At 44.4% G+C, this 15,243-nt stretch overlaps 1 protein-coding gene across 1 annotated transcript; it reads left to right on the top strand.

The window, feature by feature from the left end:
- Window positions 1-162: 162 nt before the first annotated feature.
- LOC309484901 (uncharacterized protein) lies at window positions 163-14,465 on the top strand. The gene is made up of 3 exons (XM_082151375.1): window positions 163-2,709; window positions 4,501-13,724; window positions 14,278-14,465. The coding sequence occupies exons 1-2, from the start codon at window positions 165-167 to the stop codon at window positions 13,677-13,679; spliced, it is 11,724 nt and encodes a 3,907-aa protein (XP_082007501.1). The 5' UTR covers window positions 163-164; the 3' UTR covers window positions 13,680-13,724; window positions 14,278-14,465.
- Window positions 14,466-15,243: the final 778 nt, after the last annotated feature.

Here is a 15,243-nt window from a genome sequence, read left to right as displayed (position 1 = left end):
TGGTGGCTACTACAACAACAGAAAGCACTACAACAGAAAGTACGACTACAGGCACAACAACTCCTGAAAGTACCACAACTGCGACCACAACAGTAGAAAGCACCACACCTGAGACCACAACTGTGGTGGCTACTACAACAACAGAAAGCACTACAACAGAAAGTATGACTACAGGCACAACAACTCCTGAAAGTACCACAACTGAGACCACAACAGTAGAAAGCACCACACCTGAGACCACAACTGTAGTGACTACTACAACAACAGAAAGTACTACAACAGAAAGTACGACTACAGGCACAACATCTCCTGAAAGTACCACAACTGAGACCACAACACCGGGCATCACAACAACAGAAAGTACAACCACAGCCACAACAACTCCTGAAAGTACCACAACTGAGACCACAACAGTAGAAAGCACCACACCTGAGACCACAACTGTGGTGGCTACTACAACAACAGAAAGCACTACAACAGAAAGTACGACTACAGGCACAACAACTCCTGAAAGTACCACAACTGAGACCACAACACCGGACACCACAACAAAAGAAAGTACAACCACAGCCACAACAACTCCTGAAAGTACGACAATTGAGATCACAACAGTAGAAAGCATCACACTTGAGACCACAACTGTAGTGGCTACTACAACAACAGAAAGTACTACAACAGAAAGTACGACTACAGGCACAACAACTCCTGAAAGTACCACAACTGAGACCACAACACCGGGCATCACAACAACAGAAAGTACAACCACAGCCACAACAACTCCTGAAAGTACCACAACTGAGACCACAACACCGGACACCACAACAACAGAAAGTACAACCACAGCCACAACAACTCCTGAAAGTACTACAACTGAGACCACAACAGTAGAAAGCACCACACCTGAGACCAAACCTGTGGTGGCTACTACAGCAACAGAAAGCACCACAGCAACAGAAAGTACAACAAGAGAAAGTACGACTACAGGCACAACAACTCCTGAAAGTACCACAACTGAGACCACAACAGTAGAAAGCACCACACCTGAGACCACAACTGTGGTGACTACTACAACAACAGAAAGCACTACAACAGAAAGTACGACTACAGGCACAACAACTCCTGAAAGTACCACAACTTGGACCACAACACCGGACACCACAACAACAGAAAGTACAACCACATCCACAACAACTCCTGAAAGTACCACAACTTGGACCACAACACCGGACGCCACAACAACAGAAAGTACAACCACATCCACAACAACTCCTGAAAGTACCACAACTGAGACCACAACAGTAGAAAGCACCACACCTGAGACCACAACTGTGGTGGCTACTACAACAACAGAAAGCACTACAACAGAAAGTATGACTACAGGCACAACAACTCCTGAAAGTACCACAACTGAGACCACAACAGTAGAAAGCACCACACCTGAGACAACAACTGTTGTGGCTACTACAAAAACAGAAAGCACTACAACAGAAAGTACGACTACAGGCACAACAACTCCTGAAAGTACGACAACTGAGACCACAACAGTAGAAAGCACCACACCTGAGACCACAACTGTAGTGGCTACTACAACAACAGAAAGTACTACAACAGAAAGTACGACTACAGGCACAACAACTCCTGAAAGTACCACAACTGAGACCACAACACCGGGCATCACAACAACAGAAAGTACAACCACAGCCACAACAACTCCTGAAAGTACCACAACTCAGACCACAACAGTAGAAAGCACCACACCTGAGACCACAACTGTGGTGGCTACTACAACAACAGAAAGCACTACAACAGAAAGTACGACTACAGGCACAACAACTCCTGAAAGTACCACAACTGAGACCACAACACCGGGCATCACAACAACAGAAAGTACAACCACATCCACAACAACTCCTGAAAGTACCACAACTGAGACCACAACAGTAGAAAGCACCACACCCGAGACCACAACTTTGGTGGCTACTACAACAACAGAAAGCACTACAACAGAAAGTATGACTACAGGCACAACAACTCCTGAAAGTACCACAACTTGGACCACAACACCGGACACCACAACAACAGAAAGTACAACCACATCCACAACAACTCCTGAAAGTACCACAACTGGGACCACAACACCGGACATCACAACAATAGAAAGTACAACCACAGCCACAACAACTCCTGAAAGTACCACAACTGAGACCACAACAGTAGAAAGCACCACACCTGAGACCACAACTGTGGTGGCTACTACAACAACAGAAAGCACTACAACAGAAAGTACGACTACAGTCACAACAACTCCTGAAAGTACCACAACGGAGACCACAACAGTAGAAAGCACCACACCTGAGACCACAACTGTGGTGGCTACTACAACAACAGAAAGCACTACAACAGAAAGTACGACTACAGGCACAACAACTCCTGAAAGTACCACAACTGAGACCACAACACCGGGCATCACAACAACAGAAAGTACAACCACAGCCACAACAACTCCTGAAAGTACCACAACTGAGACCACAACACCGGACACCACAACAACAGAAAGTACAACCACAGCCACAACAACTCCTGAAAGTACTACAACTGAGACCACAACAGTAGAAAGCACCACACCTGAGACCAAACCTGTGGTGGCTACTACAGCAACAGAAAGCACCACAGCAACAGAAAGTACAACAAGAGAAAGTACGACTACAGGCACAACAACTCCTGAAAGTACCACAACTGAGAACACAACACCGGACACCACAACAAAAGAAAGTACAACCACAGCCACAACAACTCCTGAAAGTACCACAACTGAGACCACAACAGTAGAAAGCACCACACCTGAGACCACAACTGTGGTGGCTACTACAACAACAGAAAGCACTACAACAGAAAGTACGACTACAGGCACAACAACTCCTGAAAGTACCACAACTGAGACCACAACAATAGAAAGTACCACACCTGAGACCACAACTGTGGTGGCTACTACAACAACAGAAAGCACTACAACAGAAAGTACAACTACAGGCACAACAACTCCTGAAAGTACCACAACTGAGACCACAACAGTAGAAAGCACCACCCCTGAGACCACAATTGTGGTGGCTACTACAACAACAGACAGCACTACAACAGAAAGTACGACTACAGGCAAAACAACTCCTGAAAGTACCACAACTGAGACCACAACAGTAGAAAGCACCACACCTGAGACCACAATTGTGGTGGCTACTACAACAACAGAAAGCACTACAACAGAAAGTACAACCACAGCCACAACAACTCCTGAAAGTACCACAACTGAGACCACAACACCGGACACCACAACAACAGAAAGTACAACCACAGCCACAACAACTCCTGAAAGTACTACAACTGAGACCACAACAGTAGAAAGCACCACACCTGAGACCACAACTGTGGTGGCTACTACAACAACAGAAAGCACTACAACAGAAAGTACGACTACAGGCACAACAACTCCTGAAAGTACCACAACTTGGACCACAACACAGGACGCCACAACAACAGAAAGTACAACCACATCCACAACAACTCCTGAAAGTACCACAACTGAGACCACAACAGTAGAAAGCACCACACCTGAGACAACAACTGTTGTGGCTACTACAACAACAGAAAGCACTACAACAGAAAGTACGACTACAGGCACAACAACTCCTGAAAGTACGACAACTGAGACCACAACAGTAGAAAGCACCACACCTGAGACCACAACTGTAGTGGCTACTACAACAACAGAAAGTACTACAACAGAAAGTACGACTACAGGCACAACAACTCCTGAAAGTACCACAACTGAGACCACAACACCGGGCATCACAACAACAGAAAGTACAACCACAGCCACAACAACTCCTGAAAGTACCACAACTGAGACCACAACAGTAGAAAGCACCACACCTGAGACCACAACTGTGGTGGCTACTACAACAACAGAAAGCACTACAACAGAAAGTACGACTACAGGCACAACAACTCCTGAAAGTACCACAACTGAGACCACAACACCGGGCATCACAACAACAGAAAGTACAACCACAGCCACAACAACTCCTGAAAGTACCACAACAGTAGAAAGCACCACACCTGAGACCACAACTGTGGTGGCTACTACAACAACAGAAAGCACTACAACAGAAAGTACGACTACAGGCACAACAACTCCTGAAAGTACCACAACTGAGACCACAACAGTTGAAAGCACCACACCTGAGACCACAACTGTAGTGGCTACTACAACAACAGAAAGTACTACAACAGAAAGTACGACTACAGGCACAACAACTCCTGAAAGTACCACAACTGAGACCACAACACCGGGCATCACAACAACAGAAAGTACAACCACAGCCACAACAACTCCTGAAAGTACCACAACTGAGACCACAACAGTAGAAAGCACCACACCTGAGACCACAACTGTGTTGGCTACTACAACAACAGAAAGCACTACAACAGAAAGTACGACTACAGGCACAACAACTCCTGAAAGTACCACAACTGAGACCACAACAGTAGAAAGCACCACACCTGAGACCACAACTTTGGTGGCTACTACAACAACAGAAAGCACTACAACAGAAAGTACGACTACAGGCACAACAACTCCTGAAAGTACCACAACTGAGACCACAACAGTAGAAAGCACCACACCTGAGACCACAACTTTGGTGGCTACTACAACAACAGAAAGCACTACAACAGAAAGTACGACTACAGGCACAACAACTCCTGAAAGTACCACAACTTGGACCACAACACCGGACACCACAACAACAGAAAGTACAACCACATCCACAACAACTCCTGAAAGTACCACAACTGGGACCACAACACCGGACATCACAACAACAGAAAGTACAACCACAGCCACAACAACTCCTGAAAGTACCACAACTGAGACCACAACAGTAGAAAGCACCACACCTGAGACCACAACTGTGGTGGCTACTACAACAACAAAAAGCACTACAACAGAAAGTACGACTACAGGCACAACAACTCCTGAAAGTACCACAACGGAGACCACAACAGTAGAAAGCACCACACCTGAGACCACAACTGTGGTGGCTACTACAACAACAGAAAGCACTACAACAGAAAGTACGACTACAGGCACAACAACTCCTGAAAGTACCACAACTGAGACCACAACACCGGACGCCACAACAACAGAAAGTACAACCACATCCACAACAACTCCTGAAAGTACCACAACTGAGACCACAACAGTAGAAAGCACCACACCTGAGACAACAACTGTTGTGGCTACTACAACAACAGAAAGCACTACAACAGAAAGTACGACTACAGGCACAACAACTCCTGAAAGTACCACAACTTGGACCACAACACCGGACGCCACAACAACAGAAAGTACAACCACATCCACAACAACTCCTGAAAGTACCACAACTGAGACCACAACAGTAGAAAGCACCACACCTGAGACAACAACTGTTGTGGCTACTACAACAACAGAAAGCACTACAACAGAAAGTACGACTACAGGCACAACAACTCCTGAAAGTACCACAACTGAGACCACAACACCGGGCATCACAACAACAGAAAGTACAACCACAGCCACAACAACTCCTGAAAGTACCACAACAGTAGAAAGCACCACACCTGAGACCACAACTGTGGTGGCTACTACAACAACAGAAAGCACTACAACAGAAAGTACGACTACAGGCACAACAACTCCTGAAAGTACCACAACTGAGACCACAACAGTTGAAAGCACCACACCTGAGACCACAACTGTAGTGGCTACTACAACAACAGAAAGTACTACAACAGAAAGTACGACTACAGGCACAACAACTCCTGAAAGTACCACAACTGAGACCACAACACCGGGCATCACAACAACAGAAAGTACAACCACAGCCACAACAACTCCTGAAAGTACCACAACTGGGACCACAACACCGGACATCACAACAACAGAAAGTACAACCACAGCCACAACAACTCCTGAAAGTACCACAACTGAGACCACAACAGTAGAAAGCACCACACCTGAGACCACAACTGTGGTGGCTACTACAACATCAAAAAGCACTACAACAGAAAGTACGACTACAGGCACAACAACTCCTGAAAGTACCACAACGGAGACCACAACAGTAGAAAGCACCACACCTGAGACCACAACTGTGGTGGCTACTACAACAACAGAAAGCACTACAACAGAAAGTACGACTACAGGCACAACAACTCCTGAAAGTACCACAACAGAGACCACAACACCGGGCATCACAACAACAGAAAGTACAACCACAGCCACAACAACTCCTGAAAGTACCACAACTGAGACCACAACACCGGACACCACAACAAAAGAAAGTACAACCACAGCCACAACAACTCCTGAAAGTACCACAACTGAGACCACAACAGTAGAAAGCACCAGACCTGAGACCACAACTTTGGTGGCTACTACAACAACAGAAAGCACTACAACAGAAAGTACGACTACAGGCACAACAACTCCTGAAAGTACCACAACTGAGACCACAACACCGGGCATCACAACAACAGAAAGTACAACCACAGCCACAACAACTCCTGAAAGTACCACAACTGAGACCACAACACCGGACACCACAACAAAAGAAAGTACAACCACAGCCACAACAACTCCTGAAAGTACCACAACTGAGACCACAACAGTAGAAAGCACCAGACCTGAGACCACAACTTTGGTGGCTACTACAACAACAGAAAGCACTACAACAGAAAGTACGACTACAGGCACAACAACTCCTGAAAGTACCACAACTTGGACCACAACACCGGACACCACAACAACAGAAAGTACAACCACAGCCACAACAACTCCTGAAAGTACCACAACTGAGACCACAACAGTAGAAAGCACCACACCTGAGACCACAACTGTGGTGGCTACTACAACAACAGAAAGCACTACAACAGAAAGTACGACTACAGGCACAACAACTCCTGAAAGTACCACAACTGCGACCACAACAGTAGAAAGCACCACACCTGAGACCACAACTGTGGTGGCTACTACAACAACAGAAAGCACTACAACAGAAAGTACGACTACAGGCTCAACAACTCCTGAAAGTACGACAACTGAGACCACAACAGTAGAAAGCACCACACCTGAGACCACAACTGTAGTGGCTACTACAACAACAGAAAGTACTACAACAGAAAGTACGACTACAGGCACAACATCTCCTGAAAGTACCACAACTGAGACCACAACACCGGGCATCACAACAACAGAAAGTACAACCACAGCCACAACAACTCCTGAAAGTACCACAACTGAGACCACAACAGTAGAAAGCACCACACCTGAGACCACAACTGTGGTGGCTACTACAACAACAGAAAGCACTACAACAGAAAGTACGACTACAGGCACAACAACTCCTGAAAGAACCACAACTGAGACCACAACAGTAGAAAGCACCACACCTGAGACCACAATTGTGGTGGCTACTACAACAACAGAAAGCACTACAACAGAAAGTACGACTACAGGCACAACAACTCCTGAAAGTACCACAACTGAGACCACAACAGTAGAAAGCACCACACCTGAGACCACAATTGTGGTGGCTACTACAACAACAGAAAGCACTACAACAGAAAGTACAACCACAGCCACAACAACTCCTGAAAGTACCACAACTGAGACCACAACACCGGACACCACAACAACAGAAAGTACAACCACAGCCACAACAACTCCTGAAAGTACTACAACTGAGACCACAACAGTAGAAAGCACCACACCTGAGACCACAACTGTGGTGGCTACTACAACAACAGAAAGCACTACAACAGAAAGTACGACTACAGGCACAACAACTCCTGAAAGTACCACAACTTGGACCACAACACCGGACGCCACAACAACAGAAAGTACAACCACATCCACAACAACTCCTGAAAGTACCACAACTGAGACCACAACAGTAGAAAGCACCACACCTGAGACAACAACTGTTGTGGCTACTACAACAACAGAAAGCACTACAACAGAAAGTACGACTACAGGCACAACAACTCCTGAAAGTACGACAACTGAGACCACAACAGTAGAAAGCACCACACCTGAGACCACAACTGTAGTGGCTACTACAACAACAGAAAGTACTACAACAGAAAGTACGACTACAGGCACAACAACTCCTGAAAGTACCACAACTGAGACCACAACACCGGGCATCACAACAACAGAAAGTACAACCACAGCCACAACAACTCCTGAAAGTACCACAACTGAGACCACAACAGTAGAAAGCACCACACCTGAGACCACAACTGTGGTGGCTACTACAACAACAGAAAGCACTACAACAGAAAGTACGACTACAGGCACAACAACTCCTGAAAGTACCACAACTGAGACCACAACACCGGGCATCACAACAACAGAAAGTACAACCACAGCCACAACAACTCCTGAAAGTACCACAACAGTAGAAAGCACCACACCTGAGACCACAACTGTGGTGGCTACTACAACAACAGAAAGCACTACAACAGAAAGTACGACTACAGGCACAACAACTCCTGAAAGTACCACAACTGAGACCACAACATTTGAAAGCACCACACCTGAGACAACAACTGTGGTGGCTACTACAACAACAGAAAGCACTACAACAGAAAGTACGACTACAGGCACAACAACTCCTGAAAGTACCACAACTGAGACCACAACACCGGGCATCACAACAACAGAAAGTACAACCACAGCCACAACAACTCCTGAAAGTACCACAACTGAGACCACAACAGTAGAAAGCACCACACCTGAGACCACAACTGTGTTGGCTACTACAACAACAGAAAGCACTACAACAGAAAGTACGACTACAGGCACAACAACTCCTGAAAGTACCACAACTGAGACCACAACAGTAGAAAGCACCACACCTGAGACCACAACTTTGGTGGCTACTACAACAACAGAAAGCACTACAACAGAAAGTACGACTACAGGCACAACAACTCCTGAAAGTACCACAACTGAGACCACAACAGTAGAAAGCACCACACCTGAGACCACAACTTTGGTGGCTACTACAACAACAGAAAGCACTACAACAGAAAGTACGACTACAGGCACAACAACTCCTGAAAGTACCACAACTTGGACCACAACACCGGACACCACAACAACAGAAAGTACAACCACATCCACAACAACTCCTGAAAGTACCACAACTGGGACCACAACACCGGACATCACAACAACAGAAAGTACAACCACAGCCACAACAACTCCTGAAAGTACCACAACTGAGACCACAACAGTAGAAAGCACCACACCTGAGACCACAACTGTGGTGGCTACTACAACAACAAAAAGCACTACAACAGAAAGTACGACTACAGGCACAACAACTCCTGAAAGTACCACAACGGAGACCACAACAGTAGAAAGCACCACACCTGAGACCACAACTGTGGTGGCTACTACAACAACAGAAAGCACTACAACAGAAAGTACGACTACAGGCACAACAACTCCTGAAAGTACCACAACTGAGACCACAACACCGGGCATCACAACAACAGAAAGTACAACCACAGCCACAACAACTCCTGAAAGTACCACAACAGTAGAAAGCACCACACCTGAGACCACAACTGTGGTGGCTACTACAACAACAGAAAGCACTACAACAGAAAGTACGACTACAGGCACAACAACTCCTGAAAGTACCACAACTGAGACCACAACAGTTGAAAGCACCACACCTGAGACCACAACTGTAGTGGCTACTACAACAACAGAAAGTACTACAACAGAAAGTACGACTACAGGCACAACAACTCCTGAAAGTACCACAACTGAGACCACAACACCGGGCATCACAACAACAGAAAGTACAACCACAGCCACAACAACTCCTGAAAGTACCACAACTGAGACCACAACAGTAGAAAGCACCACACCTGAGACCACAACTGTGTTGGCTACTACAACAACAGAAAGCACTACAACAGAAAGTACGACTACAGGCACAACAACTCCTGAAAGTACCACAACTGAGACCACAACAGTAGAAAGCACCACACCTGAGACCACAACTTTGGTGGCTACTACAACAACAGAAAGCACTACAACAGAAAGTACGACTACAGGCACAACAACTCCTGAAAGTACCACAACTGAGACCACAACAGTAGAAAGCACCACACCTGAGACCACAACTTTGGTGGCTACTACAACAACAGAAAGCACTACAACAGAAAGTACGACTACAGGCACAACAACTCCTGAAAGTACCACAACTTGGACCACAACACCGGACACCACAACAACAGAAAGTACAACCACATCCACAACAACTCCTGAAAGTACCACAACTGGGACCACAACACCGGACATCACAACAACAGAAAGTACAACCACAGCCACAACAACTCCTGAAAGTACCACAACTGAGACCACAACAGTAGAAAGCACCACACCTGAGACCACAACTGTGGTGGCTACTACAACAACAAAAAGCACTACAACAGAAAGTACGACTACAGGCACAACAACTCCTGAAAGTACCACAACGGAGACCACAACAGTAGAAAGCACCACACCTGAGACCACAACTGTGGTGGCTACTACAACAACAGAAAGCACTACAACAGAAAGTACGACTACAGGCACAACAACTCCTGAAAGTACCACAACTGAGACCACAACACCGGGCATCACAACAACAGAAAGTACAACCACAGCCACAACAACTCCAGAAAGTACCACAACAGTAGAAAGCACCACACCTGAGACCACAACTGTGGTGGCTACTACAACAACAGAAAGCACTACAACAGAAAGTACGACTACAGGCACAACAACTCCTGAAAGTACCACAACTGAGACCACAACAGTTGAAAGCACCACACCTGAGACCACAACTGTAGTGGCTACTACAACAACAGAAAGTACTACAACAGAAAGTACGACTACAGGCACAACAACTCCTGAAAGTACCACAACTGAGACCACAACACCGGGCATCACAACAACAGAAAGTACAACCACAGCCACAACAATTCCTGAAAGTACCACAACTGAGACCACAACAGTAGAAAGCACCACACCTGAGACCACAACTGTGTTGGCTACTACAACAACAGAAAGCACTACAACAGAAAGTACGACTACAGGCACAACAACTCCTGAAAGTACCACAACTGAGACCACAACAGTAGAAAGCACCACACCTGAGACCACAACTTTGGTGGCTACTACAACAACAGAAAGCATTACAACAGAAAGTACGACTACAGGCACAACAACTCCTGAAAGTACCACAACTGAGACCACAACAGTAGAAAGCACCACACCTGAGACCACAACTTTGGTGGCTACTACAACAACAGAAAGCACTACAACAGAAAGTACGACTACAGGCACAACAACTCCTGAAAGTACCACAACTTGGACCACAACACCGGACACCACAACAACAGAAAGTACAACCACATCCACAACGACTCCTGAAAGTACCACAACTGGGACCACAACACCGGACATCACAACAACAGAAAGTACAACCACAGCCACAACAACTCCTGAAAGTACCACAACTGAGACCACAACAGTAGAAAGCACCACACCTGAGACCACAACTGTGGTGGCTACTACAACAACAAAAAGCACTACAACAGAAAGTACGACTACAGGCACAACAACTCCTGAAAGTACCACAACGGAGACCACAACAGTAGAAAGCACCACACCTGAGACCACAACTGTGGTGGCTACTACAACAACAGAAAGCACTACAACAGAAAGTACGACTACAGGCACAACAACTCCTGAAAGTACCACAACTGAGACCACAACAGTAGAAAGCACCACACCTGAGACCACAACTGTAGTGGCTACTACAACAACAGAAAGTACTACAACAGAAAGTACGACTACAGGTACAACAACTCCTGAAAGTACCACAACTGAGACCACAACACCGGGCATCACAACAACAGAAAGTACAACCACAGCCACAACAACTCCTGAAAGTACCACAACTGAGACCACAACAGTAGAAAGCACCACACCTGAGACCACAACTGTAGTGGCTACTACAACAACAGAAAGCACTACAACAGAAAGTACGACTACAGGCACAACAACTCCTGAAAGTACCACAACTGGGACCACAACACCGGACATCACAACAACAGAAAGTACAACCACTGCCCCAACAACTCCTGAAAGTACCACAACTGAGACCACAACAGTAGAAAGCACCACACCTGAGACCACAACTGTAGTGGCTACTACAACAACAGAAAGTACTACAACAGAAAGTACGACTACAGGCACAACAACTCCTGAAAGTACCACAACTGAGACCACAACACCGGGCATCACAACAACAGAAAGTACAACCACATCCACAACAACTCCTGAAAGTACCACAACTGAGACCACAACAGTAGAAAGCACCACACCTGAGACCACAACTGTGGTGGCTACTACAACAACAGAAAGCACTACAACAGAAAGTACGACTACAGGCACAACAACTCCTGAAAGTACCACAACTGAGACCACAACACCGGAAATCACAACAACAGAAAGTACAACCACTGCCCCAACAACTCCTGAAAGTACCACAACTGAGACCACAACAGTAGAAAGCACCACACCTGAGACCACAACTGTAGTGGCTACTACAACAACAGAAAGTACTACAACAGAAAGTACGAATACAGGCACAACAACTCCTGAAAGTACCACAACTGAGACCACAACACCGGGCATCACAACAACAGAAAGTACAACCACAACCACAACAACTCCTGAAAGTACCACAACTGAGACCACAACAGTAGAAAGCACCACACCTGAGACCACAACTGTGGTGGCTACTACAACAACAGAAAGCACTACAACAGAAAGTACGACTACAGGCACAACAACTCCTGAAAGTACCACAACTGAGACCACAACAGTAGAAAGCACCACACCTGAGACCACAACTGTGGTGGCTACTACAACAACAGAAAGTACTACAACAGAAAGTACGACTACAGGCACAACAACTCCTGAAAGTACCACAACTGAGACCACAACAGTAGAAAGCACCACACCTGAGACCACAACTTTGGTGGCTACTACAACAACAGAAAGTACGACTACAGGCACAGCAACTCCTGAAAGTACCACAACTTGGACCACAACAACAGAAAGTACAACCACATCCACAACAACTCCTGAAAGTACCACAACTGAGACCACAACAGTAGAAAGCACCACACCTGAGACCACAACTGTGGTGGCTACTACAACAACAGAAAGCACTACAACAGAAAGTACGACTACAGGCACAACAACTCCTGAAAGTACCACAACTGAGACCACAACACCGGAAATCACAACAACAGAAAGTACAACCACAGCCACAACATCTCCAGAAAGTACAACAACCGAGATAACAACAGCAGAGAGCACCACAACTGTGGGTACCACAACAGCGGAAAGCACCACCCCTGAGACCACAACTGTAGGTACTACAACAACAGAAAGTACGACCACAGGCACAACAACTCCTGAAAGTACCACAACTGAGACCACAACAGCAGAAAACACCACAACTGTGGCCACTACAACAACAGAAAGCAATACAGCAACATAAAGCACCACAACTTTGACCACAACACGGGCGCCATAACAAAATAAAGTACGAAAACAGGCAAAACACAATGCAATAGTACATTTCAAAGCTATAGTGACAAAGGCAACAGTGGCAAGGAAAATTTTCAAATTAGGAAAAAGCTAATATTTTACATATAATTTATGTAATTCAGTCAAATTGTGTTAAGCATAATGCCTACAAACTGTTTTATGTAAATCATTGTAATGCAGGTTCATTATTTTAAGCTAATATATTACTAATAGTGTTTGATTGTCCAAACCCTAAATTAATTGACATCGAAATAAGAGAAGACTTATCAATAAATATGTGTTGTATATGTACCATAGCATGATTCAGTTGAATCATTTCATGATTCATTCATTAATCAATTTGATTATCCATATCCATCAATTTTTTTCAAGAATAATAACAGCGCTTCCATATCCATGGGTCCACAGTCCAGTTAAATAAGCATTTAAAAACTTGTATGCTTATTTCTTTTTCATTTATGGCAGATTATGTACATTTTGAACATATACATGTTATGCTTTGCATCATTATATTATGCACTGAGCCATATTTTTTCTTCTACTTGCAGAAAATGTAAAGATCCAAGTCCAGGGCCTCACGTCTGCACTGTTTCTTGATAATGTTGATTATTTCACTCCCGAGAGCCTACCATCTTCTATTTCCACAAACAATAACCTGTAATTTAAATTATAATTTTTTTTGGTAGTATTTATTGACCACATTACACTCAAAAAAAAAAAGAAAAAAAAAAGAAAAGGATTTTAACTTATAAATTATTTTTATGTGTGAAGGAATTTATTTGCTGTATCTAGTAATAATGGGTTTTTTTTATGGTCATAATCTTGACTTGATTATTGTTTCAGAGTAATTTAAAAAATGTATTGAACAAATTTGCTTTATTTTTGTAAAATTACTGCTTTTGCTGGGTAATAAATTATTTTTCACAAAAATGTTATAATTCCTTGCACTGATCACAGATTTTAAGATTTTGCCTGCACGAGGTCTGAAAATTATTTAATAAAAGTAATATCCAATGCCAAGTAAAAGTAAGTATTGCCAGAGAAAGTATAAAAAGTATAAAAGTTAAATGGTTAAATAAATAAATACAGTGATGATGAAATGAAAGCTTCTTTAATGCAGAATGATAGTGGTCCATATAATCTATTCAACATTAAAGGTTAAATAAGTATTAAAAATGTGGCCATATTCTTGCTGACAATATAATTCATGAAAACAATCTGCATTTCCGTTCATCGGTGAACTTTGAACTTCAATGTTTACATTTTTCCAATTGTGCAACACAACCATATTTCTCTATAGTTTTCTTATTCATAAGTTTTTGAGGAAAGATGTGGACAGTAACATACCTTCATTTATAATACAAGAATTGATTAAATTGAGGTACTGTGAAGTCAACAAGAGCCAAGTTAGCTGTGAGCTGTCAATATTTCCAGACTGGGGCAGCCTGGCATTCCCTGTGCCATTTCTGCTCAAATGATCTTCCAATTCCAGTATTCATAGACTCATCAATAGA

Source organism: Leuciscus leuciscus (genome assembly GCF_965113295.1).
Source record: "Leuciscus leuciscus genome assembly, chromosome: 21".
Lineage (NCBI taxonomy): Eukaryota > Metazoa > Chordata > Actinopteri > Cypriniformes > Leuciscidae > Leuciscus > Leuciscus leuciscus.
The sequence above is the reverse complement of the archived record's forward strand: the minus strand, read 5'-3'. Positions and strand labels throughout refer to the sequence as shown.

What these genes read in the sequence shown, in the direction of transcription:
- LOC309484901 (XM_082151375.1), top strand. Translation starts at nt 165, where the DNA reads ATGACTACAGGCACAACAACTCCTGAAAGTACCACAACTGAGACCACA. An exon ending in AAGAGAAAGTACGACTACAG is followed by an intron (nt 2,710 to 4,500) that starts GCACAACAACTC and finishes GTACGACTACAG; the next exon opens with GCACAACAACTCCTGAAAGT.